Consider the following 23,252-nt stretch of genomic DNA (forward strand, 5'->3'; position numbering starts at 1 on the left):
GATAGGAAGAGGCAACAGATCAACTTGTGGCTCCGGGACTGGTGTTACAGGCAGGGCTTTGGGTTTTTCGAACATAGGTGGCTATATGAGACACCTGGCATGCCATTGTCAGGTGAGACACAGCTGTCCCAGAGGGGGAAAAGAATTTTGGGGCAGGAGTTAGCAGGGCTCATTGACCGGTCTTTAAACTAGATATGAGGGGGGAAGGGGAGATAACTGGGCCTGTCAAGATTAAGCCTGAGGAAAGCATGCCACGGTTTGAAGGAGGCCACATTAGTGAGGACTCACACTCTGACATTTCATCAGAGAAAGGTGATAGACGTTTAGAAATTACTGCTAGAGAACAATGGGAAAACCCTTTCCTAGAAGGGGAAAAGGGTACTAGGCTAAGAGTTAACAAAGCTCACGGACAGAGCTTTAAGCCAAAAGTTAAGGGGGATGGGGATAAAACCAAGCCTGCTGGTAATGAACCTGAGTGTCAAGGGCCAAAGATGGGGGTGAAATCAGTAGCCCAGGTCAAGTGCATCTACGCTAATGCACGTAGCATGGGCAACAAACAGGATGAGCTGGAAGCCATGGTGCGGCAGGACAACTATGACATAGTTGCCATCACGGAAACGTGGTGGGACGATGGTCATGACTGGAATGCTGCAATAAGTGGCTATAAGCTCTTCAGAAGGAATAGGCAAGGAAGGAGGGGGGGGGGTGTGGCTCTGTACATTAGGGAGTTGTTTGACTCTATAGAGATAGACTCCAGTGATGAAGAAGTGGAGTGTTTATGGGTAAGGGTGAAAGGGAAGGCTAACAAAGGTGATTTTGTGCTGGGAGTCTGCTATAGACCACCCAACCAGGATGAGCAGGCTGATGAGGTATTCTATAAGCGGCTGGCTGCAGTCTCGCAAACGCCAGCCCTTGTTCTAGTTGGGGACTTCAACTTACCAGACATCTGCTGGAAATATAACACAGCAGAGAGCAGGCAGGCTAGGAGGTTCCTCGAGTGTATGGAGGATAACTTCCTGACACAAATGGTAGGTAAGCCTACCAGGGGAGGTGCCTTGCTAGACCTACTGTTCACAAATAAAGAAGGGCTAGTTGGGGACGTGGAGGTCGGAGACAGTCTTGGGCTTAGTGATCATGAAATGGTTAAGTTTTCCATTCATAGTGAGGTAAGGAAGGGGATTAACAAAACCTCCATCTTGGACTTCCGGTGGGCAGACTTTAACCTGTTCAGAACCCTGGTTGGGAGAGTCCCGTGGGAGGTAGTCCTGAGAGACAAAGGAGCCCAGGAAGGCTGGACGCTCTTCAAGAGGGAAATCCTAAAGGCCCAGGAGCAGGCTGTCCCCATGAAGCGCAAAATTAAAGGGCAGGGAAAATGGCCGGCCTGGATGAACAAAGAGCTCTTGATGGGACTTAAGGAAAAAAGGAAGGTTTACCACCTTTGGAAGAGGGGACAGGCAACTCGGGAGGAGTACAGAGATTGTGTTAGGTCATACAGAGAAAAAATCAGGAAGGCAAAAGCCCAGCTGGAACTCAACCTGGCCATTAATATAAGGGACAACAAAAAAAGTTTCTATAAATACATCAACAAAAAGAGAGTGACAGAGAATGTCCATCCCTTACTGGATGCGGGGGGAAACCTTGCAACCAAGGATGAGGAGAAGGCTGAGATACTTAATGCCTTCTTTACCTCTGTCTTTAATAGTCAGACCAACTACCCCCAGGGAGTTCAGCTTCTTGGGCTGGAAGATAAGAATGGAGAACAGAACAACTCCCCTGTAATCCAAGAGGAAGTAGTTAATGATTTGCTTATGCACCTGGACACGCATAAGTCTATGGGGCCGGATGGCATTCACCCAAAGGTTCTCAGGGAGCTGGCAAGAGAGCTTACCAAGCCTCTCTCCATTATTTATCAACAATCCTGGTCAACAGGAGAGGTGCCAGATGACTGGAGGGTGGCCAATGTGACGCCCATCTACAAGAAGGGCCGGAAGGAGGATCCTGGAAACTACAGGCCTGTCAGCCTGACCTCGGTACCGGGAAAGATCATGGAGAGGATCATCCTGAGTGAGCTCTCAAGGCATGTGCAGGGCAGCCAAGGGATCAGGGCCAGCCAGCATGGGTTTATGAGAGGGAGGTCCTGCCTGACCAACTTGATCTCTTTCTATGACCATGTGACCCGCTTTCTCGATGAGGGGAAGGCTGTGGACGTTGTCTACCTGGACTTTGGTAAGGCCTTTGACACCGTCCCTCACGGCATTCTCCTGGAGAAACTGGAGAATCATGGCATAGACAAGTGTACCCTCCGCTGGATAAAAAACTGGCTGGATGGCCGTGCTCAGCGAGTTGTGATTAATGGAGCAAAATCTGGTTGGCGGCCGGTCACCAGTGGTGTCCCTCAGGGCTCAGTTTTGGGGCCAGTCTTGTTCAATATCTTCATTGATGATCTAGATAAGGGGATTGAGTGCACCCTCAGTAAGTTTGCGGATGACACCAAACTAGGTGGGAGTGTTGATCTGCTTGAGGGTCGGCAGGCTCTACAGAGGGACCTGGACAGGTTGGACCAATGGGCCAAGGCCAATGGGATGAGGTTTAATAAGGCCAAGTGCCGGGTTCTGCATTTCGGCCACAACAACCCCAGGCAATGCTACAGGCTTGGGGAAGAGTGGCTGGAAAGCTGCCTGGCAGAAAAGGACCTGGGAGTGTTAGTGGACAGCCGGCTTAACATGAGCCGGCAGTGTGCCCAGGCAGCCAAGAAGGCCAACGGCATCCTGGCCTGTACCAGGAATAGCGTGGCCAGCAGGAGCAGGGAAGTCATCGTGCCTCTGTACTCGGCACTGGTGAGGCCTCACCTCGAGTACTGTGTTCAGTTTTGGGCCCCTCACTACAGGAAAGACATTGAAGTGCTGGAGCGTGTCCAGAGGAGAGCCACCAAGCTGGTGAGGGGTCTGGAGAACAAGTCCTATGAGGAGAGGCTGAGGGAACTGGGCATGTTTAGTTTGGAGAAGAGGAGGCTGAGGGGAGACCTCATTGCCCTCTACAACTACCTGAAAGGAAACTGTAGAGAGGCGGGGGTTGGCCTCTTCTCCCAAGGGAATAACGACAGGACCAGAGGAAATGGTCTGAAGTTGCAGCAGGGGAGGTTTAGATTAGATATTAGGAAGAATTACTTTACTGAGAGAGTGGTCAGGCACTGGAACAGCCTGCCCAGGGAGGTGGTGGAGTCACCATCCCTGGAGGTATTTAAGAAACGTGTAGACGTGGCTCTTCAGGGCATGCTCTAGTGCCCGGGATTGTTGGTTTGTGGTGGGGTGTTGTGTGTGGGGTTTAGTTGATGGATGCTGCTTGCTTTTTTTTTTTTTTTTGGGGGGGGTGTTGTTGTTTGTTTGGTTTTGTGTTGTGTTTTTTTGTTTGTTTGTGTGTTTTTGTGTTTTTGTTTTTTTTTTTTTTTTTTTTAATGTGGTTGGACTCGATGATCTCAAAGGTCCCTTCCAACCACTAAGATTCTGTGATTCTGTGAATTTCTCATCCTAAGAGCTATTTTAAGAAGACTTCTGATAGATTCTACAGCAAGTGCTGCTGAGGCGGGTACAAAGGAGCAATTTAGTGGACCTTTCATGGTTCTGATTAGATTGCATTGCTGCCTCCTCAGGGGGAAAGCAGAGGAGGCAATTGGAAGTGGTCGTTGTTCTAGGTAGGTACCAAACTGGTAAAAAGCCTGGAGTATCCTGGGGCCAGAGTGGCTCTTGTATTCAGAGCAAAATTATGTTTGACTTCTGAAATAAATAATGAGTAATAAGAACATAAATAATTGTGGTGGGAGATTTGGTTTAAATACATATTTACACATTCTAGTTTCATTTAAGGACTTACTACTTTATTATCGTTATCATTATTGTTCTGTACTTTTGTAGATTTATAATTTGAATTCAGATACCATGTATAAAAATACTTTTTTTTTTTTTCTTTTTTTTCCTCAATGCAGTACTGAAAATGCCCATTTCGGTGCTGCGTTGCTGCCTGTTTACTGTGGCAGCTCTATTTTTATGTATTCATTTTTATGCAAGAAGGCCTCTCCTTTAAAATTTATGGTCTGGTGTTCTTGAATGTGCTGTGTCAAACCCCATTAAGATTTTAAAGCCTCCTAAAGGAAGTGCCTGTAAAGATATATTAGTTTAGAATCATGATTTTTGAAGTTGATAAAATGTGAGGAAATGAGTTAATAAACGTCTATTGAGAAATGCCACAGTGTTTAAAATAAAGTTGTTTGGTTTGTTTTTCATATTTGGGAAACTAAAGGAAGCGTATCTAAATCAAATTTGTATTCAAGGGTTTTTTTGCTAACTAAGACCAGATTTTGAGTTAACATGATATATACCAGTTTGTCTCCATAGGAAGAGTATTTGTTTAGGGAATAAGATGGGATAAAGAACAAAAATGGTTTTTTTGAGAACTCACAGCCAGCAAGGAAGCTGGGGGACACGTCTGTGTCTCTGAAATGAGGAACTGTTAGCCTGAGAGAGACTGACCCGAGAAGGATCTCCTGGGACAGGGTGGATTTCATGTGTAGATGACCCCATATTGGCTGAGGTGGGCATGATTCTGTGAGGAGCTGCTTCTGATATTAGTAGTTAGCGTCACCTGAATCCTCTGCTCTTTTACAGCTGTCTCTGGAGCTGAGGCACATATGTGTCGGTAGGGGTACACACTGTGTCCTCTTCTTGGGCTATTTTTCTTGAAAACATTAATTTTTTCTCTTTTACTCTGATTTGCCTGGTTTGCGTTTCTCCTTAGTCCTATATTTACAATAGACCAAAGATTTTTATAACTGAAGAAATTAACTGAACTGATTAGAAAGGTATTGAGTCATTGTTAAAGAATTCAAAATATTACTGAAACAATAAGTGCTATTCTAAAGGTGAACACCAATTCATAGAATCATAGAATGATTTGGGCTGGAAGGAACTTAAAGACCATCTTGTTCCAACCCCCCTGCACTGGGCAGGGACACCTCCCACCAGACCTGGTTGCGGTCTTGAATACCTCCAGGGATGGGGCATCCACAACTTCTCTGGGCAACCTGTTCCAGTGCCTCACCACCCTCAGATTAAAGAATTTCTTCCTAATATCTAATCTAAATCTCCCCTCTTTCAGTTTAAAAGTGTTGCCCCTTATCCTGTCACCACACTCCCTGATAAAGAGTCCCTCCCTATCTTTCCTGTAGGCTCCCTTTAGTTACTGGAAGGCTGCTACAAGGTCTCCCCAGAGCATCTGAGCATGTGTTCAGTTAACTTCTAGAGTAAAAGAGAAAATTTAAATTCTAATTCAAATTGCATATGCAGTATCATAAAAATAATCCTGTATCACTAGGCAGTAAACTGTCATATATGTTACTTGCTTACAGTACTATCCTCCTTAGAGCCAGTGTGAAACTGCTTCCTGGGGTATGTTTGAGTGCATTTCTATCGCTATACACAGTTTTAAGCTTTTAAGTATTGTGTTCTTATTTTGCAGGTTATACCTGATCAATTCTCCTGTGGTAAGAGCAGAAAATCTGAGATTTAAGGAGGAAGGAGTGAGGGACATACTGAAGGATGTCTTCCTGCCCTGGTACAACGCGTATCGCTTTCTCGTTCAGAACGTTCAGATCCTGCAACATAAGGTACAGGTCTCCCGAGCACGGGAAAGCAAAGTGGAAGGGACTTTGCTTTTTCCACTGTTAGAGTAAATTAGCATTGTAGAGGAATTTAGATTGGGAGGGAGATCTGGATGCTGACTCTGGAGGTCATCTGTTCTTTACCTCCTTGTTTGAAGCAAGTCGTCAAAGTTAACTCAGGTTCTATATAGTTGCTGTTAATTTCTGTGTTATTTGCTCTTTGTACCCTGTTTTATAAAGCTATAATCACGCTGCATCTTTCTTTTCTTGACCAAGCTTATTATTATATAGAAAGGAGGAGTGGAAGGTAGGGGACTGTCAAGACATAACAGATATCATTTCTCAGATTGGGGTGCTCTTGATTCCCTTTTATTTGAGATAAATGTGGTGCTATTGCATTTAGATTCTTAAAATTAGAGGACAAGCTAATTGTGGGGTTAATACTTACTAAGCAATTACCATGCTGGGAACACCAGTTAAAAACCAGGTACCGCGTGTGCTCAAGGGAATCCCTCTGAAATATCCATCCTAAGCCTTGTTGGTGTTCTGGTAATTGTGTTATCAGTGTTTGTGTAGTAGCTTGGAGGCATTAAGTGTCACTAATAGTGCCTTGAGTGCTGCTGCTGCTGCTTTTCCTTTGCTGTTACCCTGTGTCGTGTAGTCGGGCACAGCTACATCGCAGGAAGGATGCTGTCAGGGGATGGCATCTGGACTGCAAGTTTCTCTGCATTCAGAACATTGCTTAATAGCAGACAGATTTAACACAAAGAGAACTGCAAATAAGTAATGAAAAGAAAGTTATTTTCAGTAGCAGCTGCTGTGACAATTTATTGAGCTAACTCATTTACTGTAACTTTAATTATGAATCTGCATAGAAATGTTTAACTTGGGAATACTTGATACTGAATGCATTAGCCACAGCAAGAAGATTGCCTTCTGTAACATGACAGTTAATTTTTTTCTAAGTTAAATTTAAATATAACTCAGGAAAAAAATGAAGAAATGGAATGGAAAGCAAGGTAAATCATCATAAAAGCAATAATGCTTTAGACTTATAGATTACATTTGAAATCTACCAAAAATGCTGGGTGAGTGACATGAGTTTCTACACTTTCGGGATGAAAGCAGGATTAAAATTCCTTTCTTATAGTAATTTTTCATTTAAATTGAAGATTTTATGTGTATATTGTATAGTTTCTTTTGAAACCAATTCTAATCTTCCAGCCTGAGATTAATGATAGAAGGTTACCACTTGTTAGTGCAGACTTTTATGGGACAGTGGGAACTAAGCAAAAAAAGCTCAAACCTTGTACTGTGCATGAAATTACAGTAGCAGCCTAATTGCGGTGGAGACCTGCCATTTGGAGCAATAAGAGCAGCTGACTTCAATAAATAGTACAGTAAATAGCTGACTTCAATAAATGGTTTTAACTTTTTAACAACTCCTTTTGGGAAGAAAATCTGGTAACTTTGGATCCTAATATTTAACAAATCTTTTTTTAGGATCCCTAGACAGCATTCATCAGACAGACGTACACATTGCCCCAAAAATATACTTCAGTTTTTCCTGTTTGACCTTTTGAATTATCTAAAGTGTGCTTTGCAGCTTTTTGCTGTGATCCCATTAAATCTTGAAAGATCAGCCAAATTGGGAATGGAAGACCCCAGTGGAAAATTCAGGTGCTGAAGCAGTTAGTTTTGGTAATTCAGCAGATGTAATTTTTCTTTCTAAATAGATAGTGAAACCATTCCTATGCACCATATTAGGCAAAAGAATGTGCTGTTGGAGGTGATAGTGCTTGAATTAAATTTCATGCACAGACTTAAACAACTTCTTCGTTGTATTCTGCCTCCTACAAGAGAGAAACTACAATCTCAGTGTCCTGGATGAAGTCTAATAATAATTTTATGGCTACTGTAATTACCACAGTAATTGCAGTTGGTTAAATGATTGCTGATCTCACACTGGGATTGCTGCACTTCTGGGTGTGCAGGTGCATGTCTTTCCTAGGAACCTTCTCCTCGATGCTATGTAAGTGGATGCATAATTCTTGAGTCAAATAATCCAAACAGATTTTTTTAAATCTGGACTTTGAGAAGAGGGAAAGTCCAAAGACTTAACACTGCATGTTAAATAGTTTTTGTAAATCTGAAAAAAAATTAAAAAACACCACCCCTGTTTTCAACTAGTCATAAGAATGTTCACATGGAAAAGAATCAGACTGTAGGCACCAACAATTGTGTTTACTTACGGTCTTGCCTGCAATGCCTGACAGAGTCAGCAAAGTCTTATGAAATTTCTCAGATGGGTGCAAACATCAGTATTCTGGAAAGCAACAAAATGTCCTACATGCGTGTTGGATGCCTGAAAATTCCACCTTTGTTTTCATGTTTTTACAATCTTCTATGCTTTAATCTGCTGAAATTATCACATGCCTTAAAAAATAATGAATATATTGTTTGTGTGCCCTTTCCCCAAATAGAATTCATCTTCATAGTACATTTCTTGTAAATGCTTCAGATCTTCCTAGATGAAAGAGTTAGGTAAATTCAAGTCGTACCCTGTGTCTGGAAGCGATGACTTATACTGCAGACAGGGAAGGAACGCCTGCATACCGTTGTGTGCTGTGTTACTTTTTATCTGCTTTTACAGATCCAAATAACTGGCCTCCTTTGTAGCTGAAGGTACGGTGTGGTGAAATCAGCAGCAGTGGGAGTCAGGTTTTCTGTAGCTATATTTCTCTTACATACACGTTTCTGGAATTTGATGTTCTCTCAGTATAACACAGTAAAGGTGACAAAATATTACTGGCTGACAGGGGGCTCAATAAAAAGGTCTGAATATATACCCTTATGACTTGAAACATGTGTTTTGTGTTTTTATGTTGATGATAGGATGAGGGAAGAGAATTCCTTTACAATGAGAACACAGTTAAGGAGAGCAGTAACATCATGGATAAATGGATTCTTTCTTTCACCCAATCGCTCATTCAGTTCTTCAAAGCTGAAATGGCAGGTAGGCACATGTTTGGTCGGGTGTGTGTACGGGTGGTTTATTTTTGGTTAGAGAACTAGCCATTTTATCCAGAGATTTCCAGATTCCACATGTGACTTAAGGAAAAAGGAAGGAAATCTTTAACCAGCTACCATAATACATGGAATGCTGCTTTCATGGGTGTAAATACAGATTTTTCTATGCTTGTTCATGAGATTTCAAAAAGCGATGAGGCTTTTTTTTGTCACTGCTAATCCTGTGAGCTCAGTGATATAGCTTCTTGCTGTATCAATATCTCCTGCAGTGCTTGGAGCAATTAATAATAATAATATAATAGTAACTGAAAGACAGCAGTGAAAAGGAAGCCAAATAGAATTTCGGGAAGCTGTTAAAGAAAGGATAAAATGGGCAGTGCTCAAGTCTGCTAAATAAAATAATTTTGAGAGGTACATGAGCACGGAGAATAAATTCTCCCCTGCACAGTGCCATGGAGAGAATTTCTTTATAATCACATTGGGAGTGTGTGCAGCAGGATGGAATAACATTAGGACATGGCATTGCATTGGTTTTCTTCCTGTATGTTATCTTTTTCATCATCCCATATCTCTCAACTCTCACATCATATTAAGACAATATTAATTGCAAAGAGAAGGTGCTGCAAGAGCCCCCTGAAGCTCTTGCAGTTGGTCTGGTCCAGTATGCTTACAAGCTTGCAGGTAAAGTCACAATAGGATATGAAGAAGTGCCCCCTTTAAGGGCAGTAGAAACCTAGATACTGGAAAGAAGGTGGCTTTTGCCATTGTAGTTCCCGTTTATGAATAAAAAACCAACCGCCCCCGAAGAGCCTGTGATCTTAAATTGCCCTCGGAAGAATTTTTAGAAGCCTTCCGTAGGTGTGCTTGGGCTTGGGGGAAGGAAGGTATTAGTGGGATAATAGATAATGAGGAAACAACTAAATGCCAGACTGGAGTTTATGAAGATACAGTTCAGTCCTCCTATGCTTCAGTCATCTCTTGTATTCCCCCCCCCCTTTCAGACTGGCATCATGTTCACTCTCACCAAGACCAGTAAGATGAGTTTATTTTGCTACAGCAGATAAAGCAGGCCATTTTGGTAATAACAAAATTCAGGCGAGGTCATCTAAGAACATTTCATTAAAGTAAGAAAGAATCCTCAAGCTACCAAAGCCAGGAATAAGATAAAAGCTGGCTGTTGATGATGAAAATGTGGCTTTTTCCTACAAGTGTTGTCCTTGAAATTTGATGGTGGTGTGTATTGAGTTTTCATGCGTTGCCAAACAGATATATGCAGAGCCTATGCAAGTTTACGTGCTGCGTGTGAAGAGGAGAATACTTTGAGGGACAGCGGAAAAATCATTTGTTGAATGTGTATACCTGGGATCTTGGATTAGTGCATGGTTTAAACAGAAATAGTATTTGCAGGAAGATGAGCCGAGGGGGTAGAAACTTGAATTCTCTGCTCTGGATTTCTAAGAGGAAGATGAAGCTAATAAAAAGGGATGTGTCAGCTGACATCTCTACAAAGCAAGAAGATCCTTCCAAGCAGGAGAACATTCCTGTTGGAAAATGACAACGTAAAGACTTTCAAGACTGTAGTGCTGGTATTAAATGCTATTGTCTTGTGTTAGATGAAGATAACATGATGTGCTCATCAAATGAGTGACACATCCTATTTGGAAGTGATTAATAAACGTGATTTTCAATTTATTTTTCTGCGTAAACTCTGAATTCAGTCAGACATATTAATGAGATGCAGTAAATTTGTGTGCTGCGAGATGGTACTCTTGTGCAAATCTCTTTTAGGAAACTAGTTTGGGATTCTTTTTATTAGATTTCCCGCTTCATATGCCTTGAAGTAGGAAAAATGTCAGGAAGAGGCAAGGGAAGATTATTATGGTGACTGATAACCTCAAGTGCTAGGTAAACGAGATAAATAGACTACACAAGCTTCATTTTAGAACCCAGGATTTTGAAAATAATACCAATAGTGAAAAAAGCAATAAACAAATGCAGAAGCTGTTGTAGATGTGGCATGGTGTCAGCAGAAAGAAATGATTGCGTTCACCAACTAATTCCATACAACTCTGTTACCTGCAGGAAGCATAAAAAAAGTGTTGTCTGTGCCATGCCAAAGCCATGGGTGAGGTAGTGGGATTGAGGTGATTTTTGGGCAAAGTCTGTCACAGAAGAGGCCAGGTCTGCACTGTAACGTGCTGTTCTGCACCCGTGTGTGTGATTTGTGTAAGAACATACAGGCCTGAGACTCTGAATGGCAAGGAGATGCCACTGACCAGAAAAATGTTGCAACTGAGCTTAGCTGCTTCCATTTAATCAAGTGTATTTTATAGTGCAGCTAAATTTTACACCAATTGCCTGCCTCTAGAAAAATGTTTCCATTAAGTAAAACTTATGTTAATTCTGCCCCAGTTTCTACTCACAGCTTGAAGAGCCAGCAGTATTTCAGCCAGAATGAGTCCCTCTCAGTTTAGTATTGACATCACTTGATTAGGAGGGTGGGAAGGGGAACGTAGCTGTGCACCCTCCAACTCTGGGGTGCTTGAGAGAGCCAAGAAAAACTTGAGGAAGGTGTAACAACCCTCTCTAATCCTGTTTTTGGGAGAGCTTTTGGCTTCCTGGAACGTGTGCAGTTGGAGAAACGGGAGACAGCGCATCAGAAAGCAGCGTCATTTCAGTTACTCTTGGTAAACTGGCAGAAGTTAAATGCATTGAGACCATACATGTGTGTGTTTGTAAGAAGGTTTTTGCTGATGGGTATCATCTCTGGTTTGATGGGTGCCCAAAACTGGAGCTCGGGATGCACTGTCTTCATATGTGCTGCAAGTTAGGGAGACGTGTGCCAGTGACCTCCTCAGCAGCAGCTGGGGTAGCTAATTAGCTATCAATAATAACTCGCTTATCCAAATGAATTATTTGCTGTTGAGCAGTAATACAGTTTTTCCACTAAGCCTCATCTTTTATTTTGGAAACTTCTGGGATTTGGGCTCTTTGATAAATAGGGCAAGTAGGAAGATATTGGGAAGGTATTATGGAAAGTAATAGGACAAACAATCCTTTGTGTTTTAAGGGGGGGTTAAAATTCTCTGTTTAAAAACAGTAAGCCTTAATATTCTTCTCGGTTTTTTTCCAATTAAGTGCCCAATATTAGAAATTATTTTACAAAATAACTTTTCTCCTCATAACTGGAATTGAAAGAGGAGTGTGCATGTGTGTCTGTGCATGTGTGTGTGTGCACGTGGTGCCAGGTACACGATTGCCTTTTTCTTGAGTCATGAAAAAGATTTCACAATTCGGTTTATTAACTGGGATTGCAGCTATTGAGGGGAGAAATGCCTGTTTCCAGGCTAACTTGAATCTCTTTTTAAAGATGTGCTCTCCCTGAAGTGTGGGGTTTTTGGAGGCCTTTTGTTTATTTTTAACAAGTCTCCTAACTATATAATGCATAGCTAGAAGAGAGAGGAATTTTTTAGATATACAAATTCTCACATAAGTAATGTCTTCCCCACCATGGCATGAATCTTCTGAGCATTTCCTTTTTAGGTTTAAATCTCAGTATTCTGCCTTTTAAAACACTCCTATTTTAGAAAATGCAATGAAAAGTGTGATGGAGCTTTTAAAGCAGAGATCCATTTTGTTCAGTAGCTGCTTGATTAATGAAATAGATGCAGAATACAGATCAAAAAGCTCTTTGCTTTTAGAGACGCGCAAGTTTTTCCTTGGAAAACTGAGTCCTATTTAAAGTCGATCCTCACCCCCCCAGTTCAATTTGTTTTCCCAGTTGCATAGTGATGCTTGTGATGACCTTCTTTTTCGCGTTGGCAGTCCTCCATGCTTTTAAGTTACCCAGAACTTGAAAATACAGCTATGTTTATCTTCTTACCTCGTCAGGCTTGCTGTTACTTTACATTCTCTTAACCTACTGTGTTACTTAGAAAAATAATTAAAAATTGCAGTTAATTCAGGGAGAATTGGGTGAAATAGGTGTTCCATTTAAAATCTGGTGAACAAAAAAGACTACTACGTTGGCAGCAATGAATAGAATTTTATTGTATGATTCTACAATAATTTCTGTTAAACTTCTAGTGACTTGGCTGTATTTACAGCATGTGCAAATCTCGGATTTGCCAAATCCTTTGCGATTAATAGTCTCTTATCCACTATCCTCTTTACGAGTCAGATAAAAGCATAAGGCTTCCATAATGCGTGTTCGTGTAGGATTAGGGAAGCAATTTGGTGGTAGATGTGTTTGTCTTGAAACAGGAGAATTGATGACATGTGCAGTTTCAAAATATGGTTTTAACATGATAGCGTGTCTAATCACTTTTTTTGGTCTTACTAATATACATGCTTCTGCTCAAGTTTTATGTTTAACACCAGAGCTACAAATGATAATGTGTTTCTTTAAGTGAGAAGCTTGATCCAGAGGGCAAATATTAACTACAGTAAATGTTTTTCCTTCTAGCTTACAGGCTGTATACTGTAGTCCCTCGATTAGTGAAGTTTGTTGATATTCTGACCAACTGGTATGTTAGAATGAATCGCAGAAGACTAAAGGTAGGTATCTACCCCTGCAATCTTCTATTGTAAACAAAATCCTCATAGTCTGTGGTAATTTAACGTGTAGCAGCTTCATGGTGTTACACAAAGTCTTTATGCTGCATTTTAGATTGTATCAGTTTGTACCTGATAGTGGGAATGAGAAGTTAAGATTTTTTTTCCTCCTCTTTGCTTTATGAGAAAACCCAACCAAACAAAATGACCCATAGTTCATAGAATGGTTTGGGTTGGAAGGGACCTTAAAGATCATCAAGTTCCAAGTCCCTGCCCTGGGCAGGGACACCTCCACTAGACCAGGTTGCTCAAAGCCCCGTCCAACCTGGCCTTGAACGCCTCCAGGGATGGGGCAGCCACAGCTTCTCTGGGCAACCTGTTCCAGTGTCTCACCACCCTCATAGTGAAGAATTTCTTCCTAATATCTAATCTAAATCTCCCCTCTTCCAATTTAAAACCGTTACCCCTCATCCTATTGCTCCAGTCCCTGATAATGAGTCCCTCCCCAGCTTTCCTGTAGCCCCTTTGGATACTGAAAGGGGCTCTAAGGTCTCCACAGAGCCTTCTCCAAGCTGAACAACCTCAACTCTCTCAGCCCAACCTTATAGGAGAGGTGCACCAGCCCTCTGAGCATCTTCACGGCCTCCTCTGGACCTGCTCCAACAGGTCCATGTCCTTCTTATGTTGGGGGTCCCAGAGCTGGATGCAGCACTCCAGGTGGGGTCTCACCAGAGCGGCGTAGAGGGGCAGAATCACCTCCCTCACCCTACTGGCTTGTTTCATTTGCTGGACACGATTGAGCAAAATGAATGTAGTTTGAAAAATTATTTTACTGCTTTAACAGAAAAAACTTTTGAAGTTTATTGAAGTGCACTTACTGATCCTAAAATTGCAGTTGTTGGTTTTGTTTTGTTTTTTTTTTTTTTTTTTTACTTCAAACAGGGTGAGAATGGGACTGAAGACTGCATTATGGCCTTGGAAACCCTGTTTAGTGTTTTGTTCTCCATGTGCAGACTTATGGTAAGGGAATTACACCCCACTATAACTATTTGATATTTTTAACGTAGTTAACCTAAAGGCATGCATCTTTGTGTCTCAGTTGACCATAGAAACTAGGGTACAGAGACTGAGCACGTGGGGAGAAAAACCATATTGCTACTGATTTATGTATCACAGTTCATTTTCTACCTCCCCTTTTTATTTGCTCATGTGCCCCATGGTACCCTAACGGCGGCAAATATCACCTGACTCGTAAAGAGATGTTATGATTTCTTAGCTAATGCCCAAAAGTAACAACTAAATACCAGGAAGGAGCTGAATAAGAAGTAGCAATTTCATCATTTATTTCAGTCTGCATTTTGAATCGCATCACAGTTCTGCATTGAAGACACTGTGTAAGCATTGTTTTTGCTGAACTGTCCTCATGCAATTCATAAGCATTACTGATTCATAATGTACCAACAATAAAGGAAAGATGATGATTGAATGCAACATTACAGGCACCATATACTCCATTTATCACTGAGCTGATGTACCAGAATCTAAAGACACTTATTGATCCGGCCTCGGTTCAGGAAAAGAATACTGAAAGCATCCACTACCTCATGCTTCCCCAAGTGAGGTAAGAGGCAGCTCTTACATGCCAGAATGGGCTTTGGGTTTGGTTGGTGGTTGGGTGGTTTTTTTGGGGATGTTTTTGCTTTTCACAGAACAGTGCTCCTTCACTTACTTGTATTTAAAACTGTTTTGATAACAAGAAAACAAGCTGCTTTAATAATGTGAATATCCCTTTGCCTCAGGAAGAATATTACGATGATAGGTAACACATTCTTTTCTATAAACAAAAAATGTTTAAGTTTTGATTAAGCTCAGATTCACCTTAGTCTCTTTGCGGTGGGAGAATGTTTCACTAGTAGTACACTTCACACTCCACTTTCAAAGGTAGCTGGGGGTTTTCTTTTCCCTCCACATTTAAGGAGCAGACTTGTGCTAGGTTAAAGGATAGTAAATAGGAAGGAAAACAATTAGGAGGAACACATGTTCCCAACTCATAATGTTTTCTTCTTATGGTGGACAAGGAATATCCTTTTTACTCTTTAAAATGTGCACTGACTAGAAGCTCTAACACCTACCTATGAAGGGCCCAAATGGATTGTAAAACTTTTTTGTGGGCCCTACATCTTCAAGAATATGCGCATCCCTCCACGTCTGGGCCTTTCTTGGTGAAGGCTGATGCCAGACCCCACATGGATTGGAATGATAGTTCTGTGTGGCCCACATACAGAGCCAGCAGAGTGAGTTCTTCTGGCTTCAGAGCAAGAATTTAGACCATTGTTGGAGGTTGCCACTTCCTTGTAAGAGTATACACCACATGAGAGCCAGCTTTCCAGACAGATCCCTTCTTTGGATGCTGATGGGTGAGGTGTTTTCCTAAGTTCCAGTGTGTCTCAAAGGTTTGGGTCCATGGTGGTTGTACTGGGCACACGTGCTGGGTTATCCGTAGTATCAACTCAACCAGGTAGAACTCATCAGTTGAAGTTGTTTGGGTGGTTGTTTTGGTTTTGTTCTTTTTTTTATCCAGCTGAGAGAGACACTAGTATTATAGTAATCAGTTGCTCATTAGTTGCCTTGGTGCTACGTTAGTGGATTAAGTTGGTGCCTGCCTTGCAGTCTGCTGTTAGTCACTGAATGCAAAAGAATCAAACTTCCCTTTTGCATTTGCATTGCAGTTTGAAAACACTCAAAGATAAGGGAGCTGACCCTGATACTTTATGTACTGTTTAAAAATTGAAATCTTCTAGTTAGTGTAGTTTCTTTTATGGATACTATATAGGTCGTAACACCTTAATCAGAGCCCTGGTGCAGAAGGTGGGGATACTTCAGTTGTAAGTTTTGCTTTACCAGTTCTGTTTTTCTGGACAGTCCTTACTGGATGCATGGTTTTCATCCCAGCTTTGTTCATTTTATTCACAACTGTCTTTTGAACCAGGACCTCTGGTCTTGATACGACGCTTGTGTGGTTCTAAAGGAGCTGCTCAATTTATGCAGCTACTCAAGAAATCAAGAAAATCACATTTTCAGAACTGTTGGTTGCTAGTACATTTGAAACAAGATGTGAATGTCAGCTTACTCAAAAAAAACCCAGCCACCAAACAACCAAATCCCCCGAAAAAAACCCCCAACTCTGCCTTGAGTCAAAATGGAAGGGTGTTAAAATGATGAAACCAGGAAAGATGACAAGACTGTCTAAAATATCAAGCTCAAATATTTAGACTTCCTGGAAAAGATTATACATTGAGATCCAGTGAGTTGGTTGCATTATAGGTATCTCATTGTCATTATAAGTATCCTATTTATAATATCTTTTTGCATCTTCTTATGATCTTATCAATGTAAATCTTAGTTTTGAGGTAGTATGACTCAATCCATCATTTCCATCTTGTGAGAGGTGCTAACAAAAGATGATTTTAAAATAGCTCTGTTTTTTGTTTTCAGCAAGTTATTTCCTCATCTTCTCCACAAAGAGAGAAGAAAAATCTGTCTGTTCATTTTTCAAATTGCCCCAAACAGGGCATAATTGAGTCTCTTGCAGGAAATTTCAGAGAAGGGGGTAAAATGTTTTCAATCTGCTCAAACAAATGCAATGAAAATGAAGCAATATAATGTTTCCTTTTTAATCTAGGGAGGATCTCATCGACAAAAAAATTGAAAGTGCCGTTTCTTGTTTGCAGTCTGTTATTGAGCTTGGACGAGTAATCAGAGACAGAAAAACCATTCCAGTAAAGGTCAGAACTCTTAATGTTTTCTTATCAATACCATGGGAATGTGCAGTAGCTTTGTAACTTTGGGATAAGCCTGGGAAAACTGAAGAATTAATTTGGTATAGTAAACACAGTTCAACAATAAAATCCTTCAAATGATAAACAATAACTTCTGAAGTTCTTTATTTTCAGTTGGAAAAACAAAAGTTTCTGTTGGTTTTTTTCCTTCTCCTCAGTACCCATTGAAAGAAGTAGTTGTTATCCATCAGGATCCAGAGGCTCTGGAAAATATCAGATCTTTAGAAAAGTACATACTCGAGGTAAGAACACCATGAGCATGATGCGTAACTGGATTGTGTGTGTCAGTTACCTAAACAAACAAAACCCTAACCCTCCCTGTTGATGATATTAATAACTCACACGGTAAAATTAAGGTAAAAGAGAATTTTAATGAAAGGGGATATCAGTGGGTACTGTGTACAGAAATGAACATAAATGGGTGATGATCCTTAGTCAGATGTAGTACTGAGAAGTACTTAATCACTGACCACGCAGGATTAATAGGCTATTGGAAATGTTCTTTTTCTTGGTGAGTTAAAGGAAAAAACATCTTCTTAATGAAGGTAAGGCAGTAGTCAACTACATGTTGTCAAAGAGATGGACTGCAAAGTTTGTGATCTCCTTTGGTTGAAGGGCATTAAAACCAGTTTGAGAGTAAGTGGAAGGGTTGCTGGAGAGAAGGAGCTCCATGTAAGGCAGAATAGGGGACCAGTCAAGATTTTTTCAGGATGTTGTTTAGGAAATAAAATGTCAAATAAGTAAAATGTTCGTCTGTACAATTTCTTACACTCATCTGCTCTCTTAATGTGTGTCCATTAGAGAAACGCAGCCTGTCCTACTTCTAAGTCTTTGTTTGGATAAAAGCCCCGTCATTCAAAAGAAAAGTAACCCTTCTTGATTTTTTGAGCTTAGCTTCCTGAAATTGGCTGCGCTTTCTGCTTTTAGTCAGTCACGTAAAAATCCATAGTACTTTAAGAAGTGAAATGGAAAAGGAGTTTGTTTATAAATCAACTTCATTTATTTCTATGTTTATATTACAAATAAATGTTTTAAACTTCGGTACTGCATTTCAGAAGTTGTAGCGAAGGCACAAAGCCTGTTACTTTTTGATTGCTTAAAAGACTGCGTTATTTTAGTCTTTATGTTCAATTGAATTTCATTACAAATAGACTTTATATGCGTCTGCTTCCACATGATGTACAAGAGAAATCAAAGAGTGAGAGGGAATACTGAGAAGCAAGAGTGTTTCAGCCACAGTGATGAATTTTGATGAGCTGCGGTGGTTTTATTCAGAAAGAAAAGGAAAAAAAACAGCTACCATTTTTTTATGGTAGCCTCTGAAATTTTTTCTAGGTGTTGGGGCCTTCAAAACATCTTGCAAACCAGTGATTCTTTCTCCTTACATCCGTTGTGATCATGCGTTTGATGTCATGAGCTATGCTATGTGTAATTTCTCAGTGTTAGCAGCCTTGGCGCTTTATAATTGCTTCACTGATCAGGGAGTTAGAGGTAATACCATCTCTGTTGTGAGACTGGGGGCCTTGGAGAACCGCTCTGGAATGCAGTGAGGGAAGAGGGAAGACTGGTTAAGCACAGATCTTCTTTTCTGAGCAGTCTTAATTTCCCTCTTGCTGCAGTAGTCTCTCGTTGGGATAGAGGATTGCTTTTCACCCAGATGTTTCATTGTCTTCCTCGGGGAGATAAACCATGACTTCATCTCTATAACTGTGTGTGTTTTGGGGAGAAAAGAATTGCATTTCGAATAGCAACTCTTTGCTAAGAAAGCAGAATTCTAAAGGAACTGATTTGGTGTTATGTTGGGCAGAATATGTGCATTAGACACATAAATTGGGGATTACTTTATGACGATAATTTCTGTTTATTAATCTGTCTGGATTTTCACTTGAATCCTTCCCTTATGCAGTCTTGTTGTATTTGTGTGTCTCCTAACTCAACGAGGCAGAGTACACACCAGCTTTTCTCTGGGGTGAGAACTGAAGGAGTGGTCTTGCAAAACAAACCCACCTCGGTAGTTGTTCAGATGATATTCCCCATTCAAGACGTCCTGATAAAAACATTTCTGAGGAAGGGATGCTTCAATGCGAGGTCCTTGTTAGAGAAGTTAAGTACCATGGAATATAAAAACTATCGACCCCCCAAAATATGAACTTCCTTAAATGTTACAGGAGTTCTCATAGATTTCGCATAGAAGTCTTCATACAGTTTCTGACTGCATGTGCCCTCTCAAATCTACTTGTTTGCAACAATCTCTGTTTAAATGAGCAAAAACCAGAAGAAAAAACAAATTTCAACAGCAGCGTAGTTGTACATCTGAACAGTTTATGAAAGATGCCCTTCCCTCCTGTGAGAGCTTCACATCTGGAAAGGGGAGCCATAGGGTGCACTTCTCATCCTCTGAAGTCTGCCCTCATCACTGTATTTTAAGTGCTTGTAGCGTATATACTAAAACCAGATTACTGTTACAACTTCATTCTTTGGCCTGTTTAACCTCCAGCGTACTTCCCAGCTACTGGCATATTAGCGTATGGCTTCTGTGTGTCCAAGTACAGTAATTGGGTGGGAAACATAGGGATTCTGCTCAGTTCAGAGTGGTTCCTTTACTCCAGCTTCATCCATGGCACTGAAGCTTGGAATCTGACACTGCAGAGGAACTGACTGTCTCATTTCTGTCTTCAGGAAATTCTGCCCGTGTTGTGGCACCTTAGGCCCTCTATACTTCTCAAGAGCTGAGACAGTACAGGACTGGTGGGTTCAGCAATCTGTCTTTAGTTTGCGTTGCTGTTTCATAGCCTCTGGATTATTAAATACAATGTATTTCTACTAATAATTGACCTTTGACCTTCCTGTCATCTTTCATTTGTCAGAATCTCTCACTTTCCAGATCAGTTTATATACATTGATGACAGAGTCGGTTCCAGTGGCTGTATTAAGGTGTGCTCGTAGTATTTGAAGCGTAAGGTTATGATGGATTTGTTTCTTCCGTAAGCATTTGTAACATTTTGCATTCTCTAAAGCCAGTGAAATGGGTCTCAAAGATAAGTGAGAGATAAGTTCTTTCTCTATTATGATAACAGTGGAGTATCTAAGGATCATTTTTCCCTTGTCCAGAAATGGCATGGCCCTTATCATACGCCTGTCCTTGGCAGGTGAGGGATTCTTTCCTCCTTTCAGTAACGGATCTTCAGAGGCTTCTGTAACAGAAGATCTCGTCACATGCTTTAAATGTGCTGGAACTTTTTTAGTTCAAGTTGTCATTGTCAGGATCAGCTGCTTTGCCTTGACAAAGAGAACAAAAAACTGCATCTGCCCAAGCAAGATCAACTCACCTCATGTGTCTTGGAGAGAGCAACCTTGGCAGTCAGAGAATTTAAGAGCTGACTGAAGCAGTGGGGGACTTCTTAAACTTCTAATTATGTATTACTCTAGCAATACCATCTTTCCCCAAGCTACATCTAAGAGCAGCTTCTAAAAATTCTGCTGGGGGCAACTGAAGAGCACTGGCTGAGGGAGTCATGGCTTGGTGCACAAGGCTCGTAGATCAGCGTTGTGTGCTTCCTGCTTTCAGTTACCGTGGGACTTCAATTCTTAAGAATTGTGCCCCAAAGGACTTTTAATTAAAAAAATCTTAATTGATTTGCAAGTGGGATTGTAAGGCTTTTCTGTCATGTTAACTTATTGATTGTTTTCCTTAGACTTGGCAGTTACGATGCTTCACTTTGGAATTGCTATTATTAATCATTTCAATACCTGGATCTTTTCAATAGCAGAATTTTGTGAAATTTAGGTTAGTGTCTATCACATTTTCTCAATCTGAAAACTGGGTTTGTGGATTTTACAGAATCCAATTTTAAGGGAGATGAGGTTTGCTTACTCAAATTACTTCCAAAAAAAACAGCTGACAAAATTCGCTGTCAGCTTCTATAGCTAATAAAAGGTAACAAAGAAACCTAACAATCTATAAATTATTACAGAATTGGTTTGTACGAAAGCATGTTTTAATTTATATTCATTTGCCATTGCAAACAAAGTTCAGCTATGTCGTATGGGGAGATGAGTTACAACAAACTGAAATAGTTTGAAATTGTGCTGTATGGAAGCACAAATGCAAAATACTGTCGTCCTATTTTTATTATGTATCTTAAAATTCAACAAGCTGATGCTGAAGCTGAGTATGTGTTTTATCGTATTGCACAGCAATCAATCTGGCTGTTTACTAGGATGGGGCAGAGCTAAAGAGGTCAATGAATCCAGGCAGACTGGGTAGTATTACCGTATTTGCAGCTTTGTTCATCAACCTCCTACATATACATAAAGCTCCTACAGAGCTTTAGAACCTTTAGTTATTGCCAGAAGTGTGTTTCTAGTAAATATGCAGGTGCCAGAGGTAATCTGTAAGAAAAATTACACTTTTTAATTTCATGCTGTTGCTGACAGAGGAATTTGGAAATTGCACTTGTCGATTCTTTGAACATTTCATTCATTGCTTTTTTGGAAGTACCTGTAGTCTTTGATCTGCAGTCTTACTCCCTCATCATCAGAACATAGCAAAGGGTTTAAAGAAATGGATTTTAATATTAGGACTGTCCAGAGTATAGAGTTGTCATGCAAAAAAAGGCCAAGCTCACGAAATGCGGTAAATCCAGAAGGCTTTTAGCAACTGAACAGCACTGCATTTATTTATCAGTACTTGAGGCCTTTTACAAGCCTAGGTCAGGGCTTTCTCTTTCGGTGAAAGGTTTTATCTGAGTAAATTTTACTTTATGCACAATCAGAATCTTGTTTGCATCCAACCTTTGTATACCCTTCAACCCCCACCCCATGTATTGGCGATAATAAAATGGAGAAAATTGACTTCTTCGTCAAATCCAAGGTCTACCAGTATTTCATAACATTAATGGTGCCACAGTAAAGTAGTGGAGGGAGCCCATGGATGGACTGCATTAAGTGACACGTGAACTGCGGCAGCGCGTGGGCCTTCAGTATTTTGTTTCTTACAGTACTACATAATCAATATTTATTTTCCTGTTCAGGATGCTCACTTAGAGAGTCCAGCCCAGCTGGAGCACAGCACTGGTGTTTCTGTGTCCTGAGAACTGGGCATAGTTGGGTTACGGGTTGATCTGATTGTGTCTGGCACATGGCACCAGTGAAAGGCCCTTGTCCATAGGAATGCTGGAATATTCTGACTGGCGATAGGAAGGACTGGTTCCCTCAGTTTGTGTGTATGAGACTTCAAAGATGTGTAAGGAGCTAATTTTGATTTATTGACAAGATAAAAAATATTTTAAGTCAAAGCACTATATTGAGGCAGATATAAACAGACCTAAGATATAGACTTGCTTTTTTTGTTGAAGAGTCGTTCTGGTTTTTTAATTGATAATGTATACAGAAGAATGGTTTCCTAATCTAATTAGTATAGAAAACTTGTCCCGATGGAGTTGCCTTGTATGCAATTTATCTAATCAAGCCCAAAGTCATCTTTCAATTTGTGCTGGTTTTTGGATTGTTATTTTTCCCCACGAGGTTGTCATTTACCACTTGTGGGCTCATTTCCAACATCACCCCATTAAAACTAAATTTCTGCAATACGAGAATTTCATTAGATTTCCTAAAAGATGTATTAAATAAAATTAGCTTCAGTTGTATTCTTGGATCCTTAATGTCAGTAGGACTTCCTCGGGAATTAGACTGTAGCTTGGAGGTTGTACTTAAGCATTACTTCTCACTGGAAATGTTTGGCTCCTTGCTAGTCCTGTCATGCTGACACTGCCGTCTACTTCTGCTTCCTAAATGACTTGGAGGAGAGTTCCTTGCCAGATGCACTTGGTGATTGGGTATCACGTTGATGTGAACTCCAGCAACCTTCTTATAGAGTTGTAAACACAAAATGCTTCAGGTATTGGGCAACCTGACAGACAAAACCTGCCAAATTATAGTGAAATGTTCTCTGGATCTGTGCAGGTTTGTACTTGTTAAATTAAATTAAAATTTTCCAAGATCCAATGTCCCTGGTACATTACACCAAGAACAGAGAGTGAGATTGGGTGAAACTGGAAATTTAGGTATCAAGTCCTGCCTTGCGTGTGTTTCTTAGCTTGACAGAGCTGGGAAAAACTAGACTCTCGAAGACACAGAATACCACTGGGATACAGTGCTGTTATTTGCAGGAGCTG

General features: G+C 40.8%; 1 protein-coding gene across 3 annotated transcripts in view; it reads left to right on the top strand.

Moving 5' to 3' along the window:
* IARS1 (isoleucyl-tRNA synthetase 1) overlaps positions 1-23,252 on the top strand; it is a 111,379-nt gene that overhangs the window by 66,095 nt on the left and 22,032 nt on the right. For all 3 annotated transcript variants that reach the window (XM_074152430.1, XM_074152429.1, XM_074152431.1), the window contains 7 exons: positions 5,512-5,659; positions 8,549-8,669; positions 13,149-13,240; positions 14,180-14,257; positions 14,737-14,858; positions 16,920-17,022; positions 17,235-17,318. In XM_074152430.1, coding sequence (XP_074008531.1) covers positions 5,512-5,659; positions 8,549-8,669; positions 13,149-13,240; positions 14,180-14,257; positions 14,737-14,858; positions 16,920-17,022; positions 17,235-17,318 — 748 coding nt within the window. The remainder of the gene's footprint in view (positions 1-5,511; positions 5,660-8,548; positions 8,670-13,148; positions 13,241-14,179; positions 14,258-14,736; positions 14,859-16,919; positions 17,023-17,234; positions 17,319-23,252) is intronic.

This window comes from Numenius arquata, chromosome 8, assembly GCF_964106895.1.
Source record: "Numenius arquata chromosome 8, bNumArq3.hap1.1, whole genome shotgun sequence".
Lineage (NCBI taxonomy): Eukaryota > Metazoa > Chordata > Aves > Charadriiformes > Scolopacidae > Numenius > Numenius arquata.